General features: G+C 42.5%; 1 protein-coding gene across 1 annotated transcript in view; it reads left to right on the forward strand.

Annotated features, from left to right (window-relative positions):
- WWTR1 (WW domain containing transcription regulator 1) overlaps positions 1-18,035 on the forward strand; it is a 73,268-nt gene that overhangs the window by 49,478 nt on the left and 5,755 nt on the right. Inside the window, exon 3 of the mRNA XM_086618414.1 lies at positions 8,312-8,511. Within this exon, the coding sequence (XP_086474540.1) occupies positions 8,312-8,511 (200 nt within the window). The remainder of the gene's footprint in view (positions 1-8,311; positions 8,512-18,035) is intronic.

Genomic DNA, 18,035 nt, shown 5'->3' on the forward strand with positions numbered 1-18,035 from the left:
GATGAGTGCCCTTGTACTGAAATCAGCGTTCAGACGGAGTAGTCTAGTTGGAGCATGAACGGCAGGTTTTTCTCTTTTAACCCAAACTCCATTGTGTTCCTCATAGCATGTAAATACAAATTCAGAATCCAAATTAAATAATAGCAGGCGTTAATAAAATTGCATAAATAGCACAACGAATGTACCGTATGATTATATCGTAAGGAACAGAGATTTGTAGAATGTCACGGTGTTGTTAACTTGCTCAATGGAGTTGACACAAGGCTTTCCTTTAACTTCACTGGGCTCATTCAGACCTTCAGTGACGAAGAGTTACCAGCTGCATTCAGAACCAGTGCTACTGAACTGTGTGGCACAGGAGTTCCGTTCTGGTTCAGTTGACTAGTTGCAGGAAGAGCAGTTAGACTTTGCTCAAACCAAGCTTATGTATATAGTGAGGGGTAATTTTTCCATTGTTGGGATCCTTTTCATTCCAACTAGTATATTTAAAGATTCACTATTAATTGAAATCTAGACAGTATCAGGCATATCAAACATGCTTAAAGATATTTCAGGTACTATATTTTTATACTTGCCCCATGCATTTCATTGTAGCTCTACCCTTCAGAAAAGCAACTTACTTTTTATTCAAATTTTTTTTTTCTCTTGTTCTTTGAAGAACTCACACAGTGGAAAATGCAAAAGCAGTGAGAAGTCTTGGACCTATATTAACTATATCATCACACTTTCCCACACTTCTTTTGAGGAGGCTGGAGTTCTGCCTGGATGCTGTTTTTTGCCCAAGTAGATAGTGTTGCAAGGTAAAACTTACCTGACATTACATATAGTATTGTGCATAGAAAATATGGGGAGGAAGGGAATAGAGAAAAAAGAGGAAAATCATTTTAAGTGATCCTAAGTGTTGGCACAATTATATGGGAGATAAATGTGACCACAGATTTTCATGATGTTGATTCTGTAAACAAAATGTCTAGAAAAATGCAAGTAATTGCCTGTAAAAGCACACTTCATTATCAATTGATGTATAGACTAGAGGTTGATAATAGCAAGAATCAGATATTCTATTGAGACTTACTTTTGGAATTGGCCTGTCTAGGGAAGTGTTTTAATTCGTACAGATTTGTAAACTTCAGTGTCGTTTTTGCAAGCACAGATTAGGTAAAAAATATGTAATGATTTTCAACAAAAAACAGGTCACAAAAAGGGTTTCCAGCAAATTTGAACCCTGGCTTTCATTTATTTTTTGGAAGGTCCAGTCATATTACTCACCTGCACTGTACAGCACATGCAGATTTCTGCCAAACGCATCACCGCCTTGTCGCCAGCTGTCTCCCTGGTGGAATTGCTCTGTTCACCAGGAAGCCCCTTTCCCATCTGTCGGAACTCCGACAGCAGATGCTGTTAGTGGCAGCTTGTGCAGCACTGCTGCATTAGTTTGCTGCAGCACCTTTCAGCGGCGTTAACGGCGCTGCAGGATGTCTGGGCCAGTAGTTCGTGTAGGAGCACTGCGGGTTTTGCGTGGTGCTGCCAGCGCCCCCGTGCCTCTGGCTTTGTGTGAACGTCGTGTTTCCTTTCTGTGCCTTATTGGTCTCAAGTACTCCAGCTGCAACTAGGTTTGCAGGAAACACTGAAAGATCATTTATCATTAGAGACTTTCTTTATGTTCTTTGACCTGGACATTTCTTTAGGTTTTCTGATTTTCCTGGGTCAGAATCTCTCCGAGGTAATAGCTGTTGATGCAGGAAGCTGCAGTTTTCAGTACAAGCCTGCCTGCATTCAGGTAGGATAGTCGTCCTTCTCTGGAGAGTGTAACGCAGAGAATTCCCTATCCAAAACTGTATGAAGATCTAGCCCAGGTCTGACAGGATCCTCTCAAAGCTGGTGAGAATACATTTCCACGAGATGAAGTGGATGGCTCTGCACGGCAGTCTGTGGGTTCCAGGAGACGACTGGGGATCGAAAGGCCACTGTGTGCCTCTGGAGAAGTCGTGTTGGATGGCACACTGGCATCTCTGTGCTATACTCACCAGAACTCCTGATTCTGGAAGCATATCTCAGAGATGGTTTAGATACGCCTGCATGCTTTCCACAAGGTCCAGAAGGATTTATTAGCGTGGGCTTTGCACCACCTACAGGTAATAAAGCTGCCACTGGACCCTGAGCGCAGCACAGGACTAACCCACGCCTCTTCGGTGCGCCTGGTACTGATCTGTGTGAGTGGCAAAGGTCGTCTGCACCCTGAGCAGGCACCTGGGTGATGCCTGGGACACGCACTGTGTTTGGCTCCTGTGTTATCTGGAGGATATCAATGCTGGGCACTATTCTTAGCACCACGAACAGGAAGAACTTTGTCTTGGGTAAATCAGGAACGCATCCAGTGTCTTTAGATTGCCTGGTATCAAAGTACTGGACTTGTTTGTACAATTGCAAACTTCTTCACTGGAAATGACTTGTACTGACAAATCACTACCTTGACACAACACTATGAGATGCCCAAGGGTATCTCTGGCACCAAAACCACAAAGTGGTTCTGTTTCTCACAGTCTTTTGACTGTTGTGTACAATGTGGGAATTTTCACCCCTGTCTTCCTTGTGTGTACCAGGCTACATTCTCAGTCAGCCTGTCTCCTTCCTAATTCACAGCTCCTTTAGCTGGAGCCGATACACTTGTTCAGCACTACTGGCTGTTACTGTTCTTCATTTTCCTGGATGTTTCAGTTAGATTCTTCCTGGTACATGAAGGCTTTTGCTATCAGTTATATTGTTTGTGTCAGCAGTCTTTCCTGAGAGCCACAGTCATCCTTCCTATGAATGTTTCCTGTCTTGGATCAGGGACTCTGTGTCAGAGAGAGCAGCCCTGAGGAGAAGGACTTGGGGATGCTGGTTGATGAGAAGCTCAACATGAGCCAGCACCGTGCGCTGGCAGCCCAGAAAGCCAACCGTGTCCTGGGCTGCATCCAGAGCAGCGTGGGCAGCAGGTCGAGGGAGAGGATTCTGCCCCTCTGCTCTGCTCTCCTGAGACCCCACCTGAAATACTGTGTTCAGCTCTGGAGTCCCCAACATCAGAAGGACATGGAGCTGCTGGAGCGGGTCCAGAGGAGGCCACGAAGATGTTCCGAGGGCTGGAGCACCTCTGCTCTGGAGACAGGCTGAGAGAGTTGGGGCTGTTCAGCCTGGAGAAGAGGAGGCTGTGGGGAGACCTTCCAGCAGCCTTCCAGTACCTGAAGGGCCTACAAGAAAGCTGGAGAGGGGCTTTGGACAAGGGCATGTAGTGACAGAACACGGGGCAATGGCTTTACACTGAAAGAGGGGAGATTTCAATTAGACATAAGGAATTTTTTACAATGAGGGTGGTGAGGCACTGGCACAGGTTGCCCAGTGAAGCTGTGGCTGCCCCATCCCTGGCAGTGTTCAAGGCCAGGTTGGATGGGGCTTTGAGCGATTTGATCTAGAGGAACTAGTTTTGAATGATATTAAAAAAAAAAAAAATATCACGATATCAATTTAATGCACCATTTTAAGTTAGACTTTATCATAAACATGCTCTATCCAGATACCTTGACAAAACTATCTATTTGTTTGAAAGCACAGATGCATGACTCCTACATACTTAATATTTCTGAGTCTGTTCAGTTTGGGCTGCTATGAAAGTACGTGTCTGGTATTCAAACTGAACGGAGAGTTACCTGAATCCCATTTTTTCTTGAAGCAGTGTATGCTGGAGAAAAATGTGGTGTCAGCAGGTTCAAATGACCCAAATCGATGGCTCTTCAAAAGCCATTCCAATTAGTGGTAGTTTTGAGCAGATCTATTTTTCTATGGACCTGTGTCCAGAGATGCAGACTTACAAACCTCTGTGGAGAAAGCTACTGATTGAAAGAGGAGCAGAGCCAAATGGTGCCGGTGCTGGAATGGGCTGAGGATGGCTCCTACTTACTGCTTTGCTTCCTGTGCACCTTCTGCACTGAAACCTGTAAAGCTTCGCCGTAGCTATGGCTTTATCAAACCCAGCTGACATAAATAACTTTTTTTGGCAGTAAAATGGATTTTTGTTGTTTCTTAGAAATATGATCACATATTTATGGCATACTTGACTTGTAGGAGATCCAGTGTGATGTAATTTCTTTACTCCTGTGTCAAGGAGTGGGAATGCTTACTTTACTCATTGTGCTGAGCTTCCCGTAGTTCTTGGATGGTATGTAACAGTGGATCGTATTGCTTGAAAGAAAAGTAATTTACTGCAAGACATAGAGTTCCTTGGACCAAAATATTCTGTCTGTCCCCATGAGAAGTGACTTGGAGAGTTATTGGGGACCATAGCTCAGGGACAAGTTATTCCTCAGCATTTACTTATTGTCTTGTTCTTTGCCTTCTTGCATGTATAGTTTCAGCTGTGATACAACATGGGTACAGATCAGCTGATCAAGAAGGGAGTATTTTATATAGCAAAAGCAACAAATAGCCATGGCAAATAGTACTACAGCTGACACCCTAGCCCCGAGAGTACCCCAGACACACTGTACAGGCTATTAATCTTTATTTAACTTTGCCTGCTTCTATCATTTGCATGTGCTGCTTAGATGAAAACAATTTTCTTATGGAGAACTTACTATATTGTGATAATCCTTCAGTCAGCCTGGATTCTTAGCATGGTTGTTCTATTCATTCAACCATTGACATGCCAAAAATTTAAGCACATGCTTATGCATATGAGAAGAGTTAAATTCCTAAGTGCTTATGGTCCTGGCAATTTAACACCAGATTTACACTGATATAATTTATATAGTTATACTTAACATATTTCTTACTTATTTTCATGTGAATAAGAAAGACTAGATTCACTGCATCTTAAAATGTGGTTCCATATATTGTTTCCCCATTATGAAAGTGGTTTGATTTCTGCACCCAGCTCTCATTCCTACCTTTCCCCTCTCAGCACTGCAGCTTACAAATCTCTCTGGGTTTTTACCACTGAAAAGTTACTGATCAGTGCTGGCTTTGGTCTGTCTTTCCAGCAACCAGCTTATTTTTCCCACCTGGACTCCTATATTGGTTGCACATAAGCATTTTCATGGCTACTCAGTTACTTCTGCTGGGAACTAATGTAGCCAGAAAATACCCTCTTTTTATCCCCAGGCAATTTTTAGTTTGCCGTGTGGCCACAAAAATGCTTGTGCCAGCTCAGTAAAGGGGCAGCATGTGGGCAGGAATGAGCAGCTGGGTGTGAAAGAGGTGATAAAAGGCAACACTGGTTTCATGGGGAAGCGTGATGTCATTTTTGTGGATACAGCTGTTTGTGGACCACACATAAACTGAACCCGTGGAGAGGTTATATTGCTGCAGGGCTGCTTTTAACTTGGATTATTTCTTGGGCTGGATTTGCCGCTGAAGCTAAAATACCATGCAGCTGCACTCTCAGATGGTTCCGTAGGCTTTACGTGCTCGACCCCGGCGATACTGGGTCGCCGAGATCGAAAAAATTGATTCAGATCTAATGTGAGGACATGTAAATATTTCTGTCAAATGAAGCAGGGCAAAGTTTCTGCTGACCTGATGCCTGTGTACCTGCCTTACTCCAGGTAGTAAGAGAGACAGGACAGTACTCTGATTTGACAGAAAGCTGGCTGACATAAAGGCAACCTTTCAAAAACATTTTCACTTGGAACTGGCAGAGTGAATTTTCAGCCTTTTGCATTGTATGGGTACCATGGATTTGATCCAGGCTGTAAAATCATCAACCCACTTCTTTCAATGCAGACTTCTAACAGTGGTTGCTCTCCTGTGTCCTTCGAGATCAGACATGTACACAGCATAAACGTGTTCGAGTCTGAGGAGCGTAGAACTGAGTTGAGATTTCAGTTCCTATATGCTAAGAGCAATGAGTGAAAGATAAAAAGGAAGATGCAAATCTCAGTCCTTTGGCCAGAAAAATACTGCATCTCTTCTAGAGAGTATTTTATTATCTGGGGTGTTCGTGTTAAAAGATAAGAGCTTTATTAGTTGTGCTATTGCCTCATTAGTGAAAGAATCCTTGCAAAAACGTCAATTAATTTTTAAAGCAATGCATGGCTATGGCTTGTAATCCAGACTGGTTTTAGCTACTGTATGTGTTTTTTACTGGAAATGTGAAGGTGGGGAAGAAAAGAAGGAACTATTCGCTCTGCAGTTCCCAAAAGGTGCTGGGTTGCATTGCTGGGAACTGATAGGTTTTACTCAAAAATAAAAAGGAGGTACAAGCAGAGGCTATGCAGGTTCCTCTTTCTGTCTTATTTTCCTCTTGTTTTTTCCAAGCCTGTTACTAAGAGGGAGAAGAGGTGGTTCTCTATTACTAGAGAGAAGAGGTGGTTCTGTTTCCATGGCCAAGTGATACCTGCAGGCGAAGGTGCCAATTGTTTTAGCTTTGTGGCATGATTACCAGAGTGACTGTGGAGCTACACAAAGACTTGCTATTTCTTTCATATCAATTCTCTGAATAAAAATGCCCATCCAGCAGAGAATTCTGCTCTGATTTGCAGTTTCTGAATTTAACCAGAAAATACTGTGTTGATGTCAGTAACATGAACGGTCTAAGCAACACGAACTGTCTGAGCAGCAGTCTTCTGGCTGCAAGTTAAAGGGCTTAGCTGGTTTACAGGGGTATGAATCAGGTTTGCTTACCAAAGGTCTGTTTTCTCACCTGCCATCTATGGAGTTGGAAAAAAAGGCAGTGTTTGTTCAAAAGAGATAAAGACATATCAAGAAAAATCAGCAGTGATTCTCACTACTTTGCTTTTTTATTTATGAATGTGGTACAGATTCAGTGGAATTACCTTTTCCTTGCATTTCACCTCCTTTGAAAAAGTAGGTGAAAGTATGTTAAGGATATGGAAAGATGTAGCTTCTGGTAGTATCTGGTGTCTTTTTATTGCGCTGCTTTAGTAACTTCTGGCAGTCCAGCTTGTCACTGGGTCTCATTAGATGCACTTTTTCCCTTCAGTAACAGTGCTCAGGCTGCTTTTCATGACTGTAACACTGAGTGCCTATGAGGCAAGGAGTGCTTAAACACTTCTGCGAGATACGAGAATAATATTAACCCTCACTTATAGATGAGTGCACAGGGCTTGCGACTCGCCCATGAGAATGCAGGAAGGCCACAGCCTGCCAGCAAACAGGACCTCCTCCGAGGTTGGCTCCTTAACTGGAACATCCCTCATCTGTGCGTCGTTGAAAAACGCGTGTATCTCCTTCGTAGAGGTCCAAAACACACAGTGCTCCTTATTGATGCTGGTAATTATTCTTACAATAATTAATTCAGATCTGTCAGTAAAGAAAATGCTAAGATGTAAAAAATTTTTACTAGCTTACTGTATATTATAGGCACATGTTTGCAGAGGAATTTTCAATTAAAAAAACTTACATGTCATTTACTACATATCATTAGGTAAATATCTGAACATACCAGGATGAATATAAATACTTGCTGCATTCATGTTTTATTGTCATGGTTTAGGCTGGCACCTAAACCCAATCCCCCAGGGGATGGGGGTGGGAATTAAAGGGAAAAAAAGGAAGGAGACCCGTGGGTTGAGATAAGAACAGTTTAATACTACTACTAATAATATATGAATATATCTATATGTATAATGATAATAATGTATACAAACAAGTGACACACAATGTAATTGCTCAAGACCCAGTGATGAAGGCCTGTCCTGTCCCGGAATAACAATCCTGAAGCAGCTAGGTCCCAGCACCGCAATCGCAGCTGAGTGAGAGCCCCGGAGGAGCAAAGGCCCTTCTTTCCAGTCAGCCCTCATTTTGTACTGGGCACGATGCCTCATGATATGGGATACTTCATTGGCCAATTCCGCCCTCAGTCCTGAGTCTAAGTTCAAATCCTAAAGGGAGCTGTGGACCCTCTGTCCCGGCCCTGCTTCCCCCATCCTGTTGTGCTCCTGCACGCTGGCAAGGAACCCGGCAGCTGGAAAGTCCTTGAGGTCTCCGTGCCAACTGCAAACGTCAGTGCGCTGCCAGCGTTCTCATAACGAATCCTAGGCTAAAACCAAAACACAGAGCTCTTCCAGCTGCCAAAAAGAACTCGCTCTGTCCCAGCTGAAACCAGGACATTTATACACATATGAAATATTAAAAATCATTTAGCAATTAAGCAATTACTAGTACCAGATCTTGCCAGATGGAGTAGTTATGTCAGTCATCTGAAATACAGTAATTCTAATAACTCTGTACTCGCTGTAAACATGTGTCCTAGGCCCTCTGTTATCTTAAAGTACAATCCTACTTAACCAGCCACGACTTATTTTCTTTCCCACAGTCATGAACCACCAGCACCAAATAACCCCCAGCACAGCCATGTCGCAGCCGTCTCATCCTCCCCAGACTCCGCAGCCGGGACTGCTGAGCCTGCCCAGCGCACTGACCACGCAGCAACAGCAGCAGCAGAAGCTGAGGCTCCAGAGAATCCAGATGGAGAGGGAGCGAATTAGGATGCGTCAGGAGGAGTTACTGCGACAGGTAACGCCGAGGGTACTCTTTTGTTTTGTTCAAGAGCCTTTAGTTCAATGCGTCTAAATTTTTACCAGGTACAATTAGTAGCTCTGTTACTTTATGTCAAGATTAACCATTGTTTCAGGTAAGGGTAACCAAAAACCCAATATGAATAGATTATTTTGGGTTTTTTTTCTCTAAACTAGCATTGAACAGAACATAAAATGGCCAACTGTCAGGAGTTACAGACTGGTGTCTTTCTCACCAGCTATAATAGTAGTGTAGGAACCACATTCTGTTCTGCATCTGTTTATAAATCTAGAGCAACTATCGCTGAGTAAATCTCAGTTTAACTTGGTTTGCTTAGTAGACCACATTCGCGCTCATGAAGATAAAGGCAGAACGTATGGAGATGCTCTTGTCTCTGATCTCAGCTCCGTAACTTGCACCCTTTCCCTTTGAATTAAAATAAAATCACATTCACATCTTGCATGAACACCTCTGATTTGAAGACTTTCCAGAGATAGTTCTTTGTGGATGTTCTGTTTATTGTTCTATTTCTTAAGTTTCATCTCTATATAATGACTCATATTGTAAAAAATAGATGTAACTTCCTTTACACTGCCTTAAGGAAATAAAATGTTTTACCAATTGTGTTTCTTCTGTTACAGACAACTCCTCTGGTGAGGATATGTTTTTCACACCATATTAATCAGCTTCCTTAGAGAAAATAAGTAATCTATTTCTCTCAGAAACAGTGCGAACGAAGTACGTTTTATCAATAATAACACCATTATTGGTGGCCTTGTAAATATTGCAGTTACAAGTCTAAGTACCTTTAAAAATGTTAACTTTCACAAAGTCACAGTATGACAGACTGGTTGATGTTGGGAGGGACCTCTGGAGGCCGTCTGGTCCAACCCCTGCCCAAGCAGGGCCACCCAGAGCTGGTTGCCCAGGACCACGTCCAGAGGGCTCCTGAATAGGATGGCGATCCCACCCCCTCCCTGGGCAACCTGTGCCCGTGCTCAGTCACCCTCACAGTGAAAAAGTGTTTCTGGATGTTCAGAGGGAACCTCCTGTGTGTCAGTGTGTGCCTGTTGCCTCTGGCCCTGTCCCTGGGCACCAGGAAAGAACCCAGCTCCATCTTCTTCGTGCTCTCCCGTCAGGAATTTGTATACACTGATGAGATCCCTCTGAGCCTTCTCTTCGCCGGGCTGAACAGTCCCAGCGCTCTCAGCCTCTCCTCATAGGAAAAGCAGTGGCTCCACGTTTCCCCAGCCTTCTTGTTTTCACCTTGGTGCTTATAGAAGGCCTTCTTGTCGTCTTTGACTGCCCTGGCCAGACTCAATTCCAGCTGGGCTTTAGCTTTCCTAGCCTCATTCCTGTGCGCTCGGACAATATCTCTGTGTTCCTCCCAGGTCACCCATCCTTACTTCCATCCTCTGTGGAAATAATAATTTTGTGGAATTATCATTTCATGCCTTCAGACCTTTTGCCTTTGGGATTGCACCATGTCGTGGTTATTTTAGACTAGCGGGTTTTATACTTTATTTAGAAATACAGTGTGACGTTTCTTTGCAGCAGATAGAAGCATCTTTGTTACTGGGTTCATGATGCCAATTGACTGAACTTTTCTGGTGCTTTATGAGAGAACCGTAAGTTGCTGCAGTGTTTGAAATGTTAGTGTCGTGTAAAACGCACAAGGAAGCTTAAGAAAAATCCTCACGTTTACATGGCCTCTGAGGAGGAGTAGCAGAGTATGTGTCTTGGATTGACTAACCGCAAGGAAGCGAGGAGTGATGCACTTTTTCTTCCAAGTCTAGGGAAGAACGACTGAGAGTCAACACGTTTGTGATGAAAACAGACTGGAGCATCTCAGTGAGCTCTGAAAGACGTTGTGGTTAGCAAAGAAAGGGACACATACATCTTTAAAACCTTTAGATCTGAAAGAGATGTGGATGATCAGGGCAGATTTACCAGAGGGAGATGTGCTCACAAAGGATTTGTCATCTTTTAGAGGCAGCAGTCATGAAAACATCAAATTAGTGGCCAGCTTTTTGGTTTTCTCTCTGCAACCTTTAGATGTTGGTTTTGCTAAATATATTGTGTTTTGGCTTTTTTTAAACATACTATCTCAATAAAATTAATGGAAGAAAAGGTCTTTAATGTTTGTAATGTTTGACAATTTAGGGTGCTCTTTTTCCATGCTTTTATTTCAGAACAAATAGTTTTTAATTGCATTTTACCAAAACATCACTTTTCAAAAAGAAATAATAGACATTATTACAATTGCTCACCAAATTATATTGAAAGTACTTTTTTTTCTTCATATACCAAAAATGCAGTTTGATGTGGGTCTTTATACTAATACAGACTTCTAACGACAAGAATATGATTGTATTTTTCTTCCCATTTACTAATTATATGTGAGTTAAATTTCTTTCCAGTTACACCATTGGAATGTTGGTAACTTCACCTTGTGCAGAGAGAAAGACCAAATGTAGGATGAATGTACATACTCTCATGTAGCAGGCTTTTGTAAAAGAGAGATTGAGAACAAAATGAAAATGGATGTCTGACGAGTAGAATCACAAAAACATTAATGAGAAGGACACTTTATAACAATATATTTCCTCCTTCATTTAAACTTTTTACTCTTTTACCTTCTTCTGCTAAATATAAGAACTTTAAAAAATTGCGTAACAAAGTAATTAACAAAAATTAATTAATACATTTTGAAACTGTACAGCACCATCTAGCTGCATTTGAAAAAAAAAAGGCACTAAAATTATGTGCTTTTATAGCTCCTGCAGCAACACTTGGCTATCTTTGCATGTGATTATTCCCATCGTCTTTGGTAAATATATGTACATGCTCAAAGTTAAGCAAATGTCGAGTGCTCTTGCTGATCAGGGGTGAAAGGCAGCCTGAGTCCACTAAAGTTTCTGATTTTTTTTACTGCTCATGTCAGTGAGTGAATCTTGTGCCCATGTTCATGGGCACCGTCTTGTGCCCATGTTCAATTTCCGTTACCCTTAATGTGGGGAGTTACGTTATGATGCATTACCTGTGTGTGCAGAACTGTGCTCAAGCTGGCGGTCTGACCTGAGCAGTGATCTCAGGTCCGTTGCGTGCCTTCTCCTTTACTGTCGAGAGCTCAGAACGGGATAGAGATGGGCGTGGGAAGAGAGTGGGGATAGCTGGTATGAGCTTAGTCATAATTGTCATCGTGCTAATAACGTGTTTAGCTATTTTTACTCTCTTTGGCTCTGTTCTTGCTTCAGGACAAGAGCAAATTAAGCTTCAGAACAGTTGTGCCATTAACACAAGGGCTGGGTTCCCTGATCTGCTGACTGGGTTTTACTTTGAAACTAATACACGCACAACGCTCTGCAGCTGTGCCGTACTTAAATGGAGCCCCCAGCTTCTCATGCCCAGTACCACCCCGCACCTATGGTGTTTGTTCGAGCCCCACATTATATAAAACAGGACAGTATTGCTTTGCACGACTGAAGTTTTCGTAACTGGCGTAGCTCTTTGGGAACAACATATTTCCCACCCAAGGAAAGCAAGATGGAAAATCCATGTGTCCCAGCAGAACTTTGTGAACTTCCTGCCGTAACGTGAGCGCTCCTGGACCCTGGCAGCTGAGAAGAATGCGACAAATCCCTCTGGAGTCATCCGTGTTTGAGTAGTTACTCCTGCCCTGGCCCTTCACTGCTGCTTTTGCTTTTCTAGTGTAAGCTATGTAAGGGAAAACGCTGAGTAAGTGGGCACACTGCTGCTAGCAACTGCGAGGAGGTGCAGAGAGCTTGAGAGAGGGGGGAGGAATTTTTCTGGTGGGTCACAAACCTCCTTTCAGCCTGGCAGCAGCTGCTGCTCCCCACAGCCATTCCTGGCTGCAGCTGCTGGGGTGGAGCAGTGCACCCAGCCGGGAGGAGCACGCAGTTCTGGAAGCTCTCTGCTTTGGGAATTTGTTTCCTTCTTTGTCCTCCTCTTCATTTATTTGGTAAAGTCTCTAGAACTGCAGACCGAATACGTGCAAGAAGGGCAGCGTTTCAGACAACCAGTACGACAGCTTCTGTTCAAATGTTTCCTTACTCAGTTTTGTCCTTCTGGAAGGAGTTAATTTTCTTACTTACTGATTTGTTTTTGTCAGCTTTCCAAAGGAAGAGGGAGAATCTGCTTGGTGTTCAAGAACTTCTTGAAAATGGAAATAGTTAGACGTGATGCCACTAAGGAATCTCTGAAGGGGTCCTCCAGGGAAGATGTCCTAGCTCTGCTCTGTGTGCACAAGTGCCATCTTTCACCTTCTTTGGAAGGATGGGGATAGTCACAAAAAGACAGCACTTCTCAGAGGTTCCTTTCCGATCTCCCAATCCTATTCCATAAATATGCACACAGAATGATACAGGGGCTTAAAAGAGGCTACGGAAGGAGCAGTGTGTGGGGATGCAGAGGGAAGATTATGACTGGTTTGTCCTTGCAGAGTAGAACCTTACTGGCCTGCTGCTATAGCCTCAATAGAAAAACTCCCTGCTGTGTTCTTTCCACTGCACAGACTGGCCGATAGTCTGATTTATTGATGGCACGGGCAATATCTAACGTCTCACCTTCCACCCTAAGTATGAGGACTTGCAGAAAAGGAGTTGCAGTGACAAGCAATGTCAACTCACTATAAAAATGCCCTCACTCGTCTCCCCCAGCGGGAAATGACTGTTTGGCAACTGAGCTCAGTTCAGTTCTGCCGAGGAGGGTTCCAGGAAATGAATTTCTAGATTTGCCTGGCATAGAGCTAGAAAGGGCTTTACATCAGAATTGTGTTCAGAGGCAGTGAATAATTCAACTCACTGCAGTGCTTTGAAGCTTTTAAAGATTTTTGCAAATAACCACTGATGAAGCTTTTGACATGCCTTTGTGATGTCAGAGTACTGTGGGATTTTTTAATTTATTTTGGTTTCTTATTTTGAAAATCCCCTTTGGGTTTTTGAAATAGCATATGCTGTAACACCAAGCAGATCATTAGGAGTATCTGGTCCTTTTTGAACTAAATGCTCAGGATTGTCTCTGCTGGCTGCAGGAGGCACTCCTGCCCTTCAGAGCTAAGAGCTAGTAAGAGCAGCTAAGGCTGTTCTTGTAGCTTGCATCTGTAATATTGCCATTCTCAGGGCTGCAAGGCATCTCTGGTATTTTTTGACGGATTCTTTAACCTAGAGTAGGAGATTCCTGAATATTCTTATTAAGAACCTTTTGGTCATGCTTAGAATAGAGAACAGGACGTAACAGGCTATCACACAGCTTTTGTGGCTGTGTAATTGATCCACTACTATTGACCATTGCTGTAATAACATCAAAGAAGTGAAGAAGTCTAACATCTGTAGCAGTACTAAAATTGTAATGTAACTTCTGAACAAATGACCTGCATCAGGCAGCAGCAGAGGAGGAGCATACTTTAACATATGGTTAGAGCCAGTACTCTGCATCCCCAGCCTGACTGACTCCGGCATGCAGGAGTCCCTTGTTCCATATTATAAAGTACACATAGAGTTACTATTACAAGCAGCATGCCATATGTTGAAATAGAGACACGGGAGGTGCCACACCATTCCCCAAGTGAGAGCAGATCAAGTAACTTTATTATAAACGTAGTATTTCTTGCAACAAAGAAGAGACAGGAACTTCGATTTTGTAAATGCCTGTGTGAGTCTTTCTTTAGGGTGCTGGAGGCTTTTCAGCTCACAAATTGTTTTACTTTGCAAGGCCTGTCTAAATCTTGAAGTAGATTAAACGTTCCTGGAACGGACTGTTGGCCCTGCCGCAGTCGGTGGTTAGGAGGGCATTACTGTATCTGGTGATGTGGTTAATAAACCCGGGTATGAATCTGTCCTTGTTGGACCAAGCAGGAGCTGGCACCATGTTTTCCCAAGAGATGACTATCTGCGTTCCCTGATGGCATAGGTCAGCTGCAGGACAGAAAACAGCCAGCCAGCACTAAGGTCTGCAAATACGTGTGAAATGCACAGCACTTTGTGCAGGCGCAGTAAGTCTGGTGCCCTGGAATGAGGGGACATTTTGCAAGGCTTTCCTGTTTATGGAAGGCAGCTCAGTGAAAAACCTTCAACAAAAACCCTTCTCAAATGGCTGACCGTAGGACGAACAGCCGGATGCACAGCAGTAATGTAGTCCCTGAGCTATTAACAAAGTTCTTACTTTGTTAATATTCTGTTCTGAGCTACTTTAGGAAATCAAATTACCATGGAAACGAGGAGGAAGTTACAGATGGTTTATGTTTTTCCCCCTTGCAGTATGGTATAGAAAAATCTTTGTGTCTTTCTGGAGGCAGGCAGTGCCTGTGGCTATTTTGTGAAAAGAAGGTATGGTTGCCATAGTGTCGGCTAACCTGAGGTGGGAAGGCCAGTAACAGCGACACTGGAGTAGCACAAGTTTCAGCTTGGCCCTGTTGTGGCATGTAGCCCACAGTAAAACCTGTTCTGCTGTCGCTGTGCTCCTGTCAGCTGCAGCGGATTGTCCCAAGTACAGCCTTAGCTGTTCACTGAAGTGTCGCAGGTGTTGCATTGTCAGGAAGTTCTTCTTGTCGTGTAAGACGAAACGACGAGAGGTTGGAACTGGACGTGATAGCCCTGCTCAGAGCACGTACACGTGTATGCAATGAAGAGATTGCACACTGTGCCCAGGGCCTTCAGCACTCAGAAAAACACACCGACCCCGGTAATCGAGCAGCTTGCTCCATGTTAAATAAACCTCATCTTGGAACTTCAGCTGTTCTGGGAGGAGTGTCCTTAAAACGCTGCCCGTGTATCTGTAGTCACCTAAATTTAAGTGATCCAGGTGCAGCTTTGGTTGGTTGTTTTTGCCAGGTGGAACAAGACAGCAGCAGTAGGCATAAGAAATTCTCTGCTCTTTTCAGTGTTGTTCATTTGGCTGGGCGTTTTCTGAGTCAGGCTGTGACAGAAATAAAAAGCTGTAAGGAAATTCTTGTCTATTTCTGTGCAGTTCAGTGTGAGAGGAAGAATATTTATTTCATGGAGGGTTAAAGATATGAAACTCCCTTTGTGAACAACGTTGGTTTTTGCGGTGTACTTTGATTTTACGTGCAACTGCATTTTTTAAGTAGTCGGAGGTTCAGACATCTCTACTAGTGCCTTGTGTTTGGCTGTTTTGGAAAGCTACCAGGGAATCAGGCTTCAGGGGGGAGAGGTGTGTTTGTGCTTCTGCAATGAGCTCAGAGGAAGAAGGCATGACATGAAGAATGAGAAAAGCCTTGTGTTTCCTGTGATCGTTTAATTGTGTTCCATAAAGAAGAGATTTATCTCTGTCCATGTTTAAAAACAATTCCATGGAATTGCACAGATTTTTCAGTGTTGTTTGGAAACCTTTGCTCACTTTCTTCATACACATCTTTTGTCTTCAGTACTGTAGTCCTACAATGGCTGTGGAAAGCAGTGGAGTGTATACAAGTCTTTTAGAGTGATAGAATTCACTAGTCTCAGAGATGAGATGTCTCTGGCAGTATAGTGAGAACAATTATGTAAAATTAATTACTGGGATAGAACTTCAGGCTGTCAATACATCATTGCCTGTTTTGGAAACACAAGGCACTAGAATATCGTCCCTGCTAGATATCTGGCATTTTTAACCAAAAGAGTTTCAAAACTCTTGCTGTGAATCCACCTACTAATAGCCAACAAATACACCCTTAAATAACGGCCTTTCTGCTCTGTAGGTGCCTGATTTTTCCTTCACAGATTTTCTTCAGCACTGCTCTCTGGCAGAACGGTTGGTTGTTAGCCTTTGTCGTCTCTGGTTAGTTGTTACTATCAACTTTTCAGCTCTAATATATTTTCTGGGCAGCATATTTTTAGTTAAATTTTTCTCTTTCATGAACAGGGAGCTTGGCCAGCTGTCCCCTACTCCACTCAACACACACATACACAGTTCCCAACAAGTTGAGACACTGATTTGTACTGTGTGATCCATTGAGAAGTTGCTGGACACAGAAAAGGTTTTCCACCACCTCCTACAGGCAAGAAATTTTCAGGCTTATGTTTGATACAGTGCAGTTGTATTGAGCAATACAATTGAATTGCAATCTGCTAATTAAAAAAAAATGGCATGACAGCTGGCAAGAAATTATTTTAAAAATTAAGAAATTCCACCCACCCCTTGCCCCGTTCTGATCTTACATTTATTAGTGTGGAACAATGTCCAGTGAGATTTGAAAATGTGCTGCCAAGTATCAAAAACGTGAACTTTGTTGCTGGATTGGACTTTAACAAAAAAAATTCCTGGCTAAGTACATCCTGCCTCATTTTATCTGTCTTCCTTTTCTTCTCTCTTCCTTTCTCTTTCTGTATTTATTTTTTTTCTGGCTGTCTTTTCTCTTTTTCTTTCTTGCTGTCTTTCCAGTATTAGCCTTGCTTGTTTTGCTGCAGTTGCTGTTCTTATATTTAAAAAAATACTTTCAGTATGTTCACGTAGAGAGTTAAAAAAGCTAGTCTGCCCATTTTCTGAGGTTGTACATCTTCACAGACTCCAGCTCATTTAATTATAAATAGAAACATCTCCCTTAGAATTGTCACTTGACATACATAAGCTATTAAGAATCTTCAGGCTATTTATTCTTAACATCTACTAAAGAATTACACCATCTAATCTAAATTATTATTTATCAGTGAATATATAGATAAATTGATAATAAAGGAAACATTGCATTAATGGATACCAATATAGGTTAATTCTCAATGAATAATTGTTACATTACTCATTAAGAGACCAGATAGGTCCTCCTCAATGAAGAAATCAACTGAAAATATAGTAAAACATCATATTCTAGCCTCAAAAACATTTTAAACTTTTCTGTACTTGGGAGAATGAATGACTGATTCAGTGGAGAAAAGTTTTCTACTAGGATTTAAATGGAATATTTCCTTAAAAATTTCCTTATTTCATTAAAAAAGATGGAGTAAAGCAGATAAAAAACATAAACAGCTTTATTATTTTAAGATCTTAGGATGTTTGTGTGGAACATCCCCAATGGAGCCAAACAATCTTTGTAGAGACCTCTGTACCACTAGATGTCATGGTTGGTTCACAGAGACAATGCGAGAAGACCTTCTCTCTCCGGAAGAGTTCTGAGCCAAGTTTCCTTTGGCTTTAATTGCTCGTCTGTCATCCTGAAGACAGTGTCCATGAGACAGGTCATTAGGCAGATGCTTGTTACTAGGCAGAGGGTTCATTCTGTAGATAGTTTGGTCAAAGTCTTGGTTCCAGTGATTTTCTTCTAACATGTTAAGCACTTTATGGTTTCAAGTGATATTCTTCTGCTTTGGTATATAGCAAATCATGTCAGCTAGTAGCAACTCGCCTGGTTTCAGTGCCTGATTCTGCTCTCTCTTGTACCAGTTTAAACTAAAAGCAGTCTCTCTTAAGGTAAGCTGTTAGATGCATGAGAGATTAAATTTGGTTCTGTAGGTTTTAAACTGCTTTATTTTTGCTTCTCTCAGAGCACTTGGCCTCACTGAGCAGTA

The sequence above is a fragment of the Tauraco erythrolophus genome, chromosome 11 (genome assembly GCF_009769465.1).
Source record: "Tauraco erythrolophus isolate bTauEry1 chromosome 11, bTauEry1.pri, whole genome shotgun sequence".
In the NCBI taxonomy this organism is placed as follows: Eukaryota; Metazoa; Chordata; class Aves; order Musophagiformes; family Musophagidae; genus Tauraco; species Tauraco erythrolophus.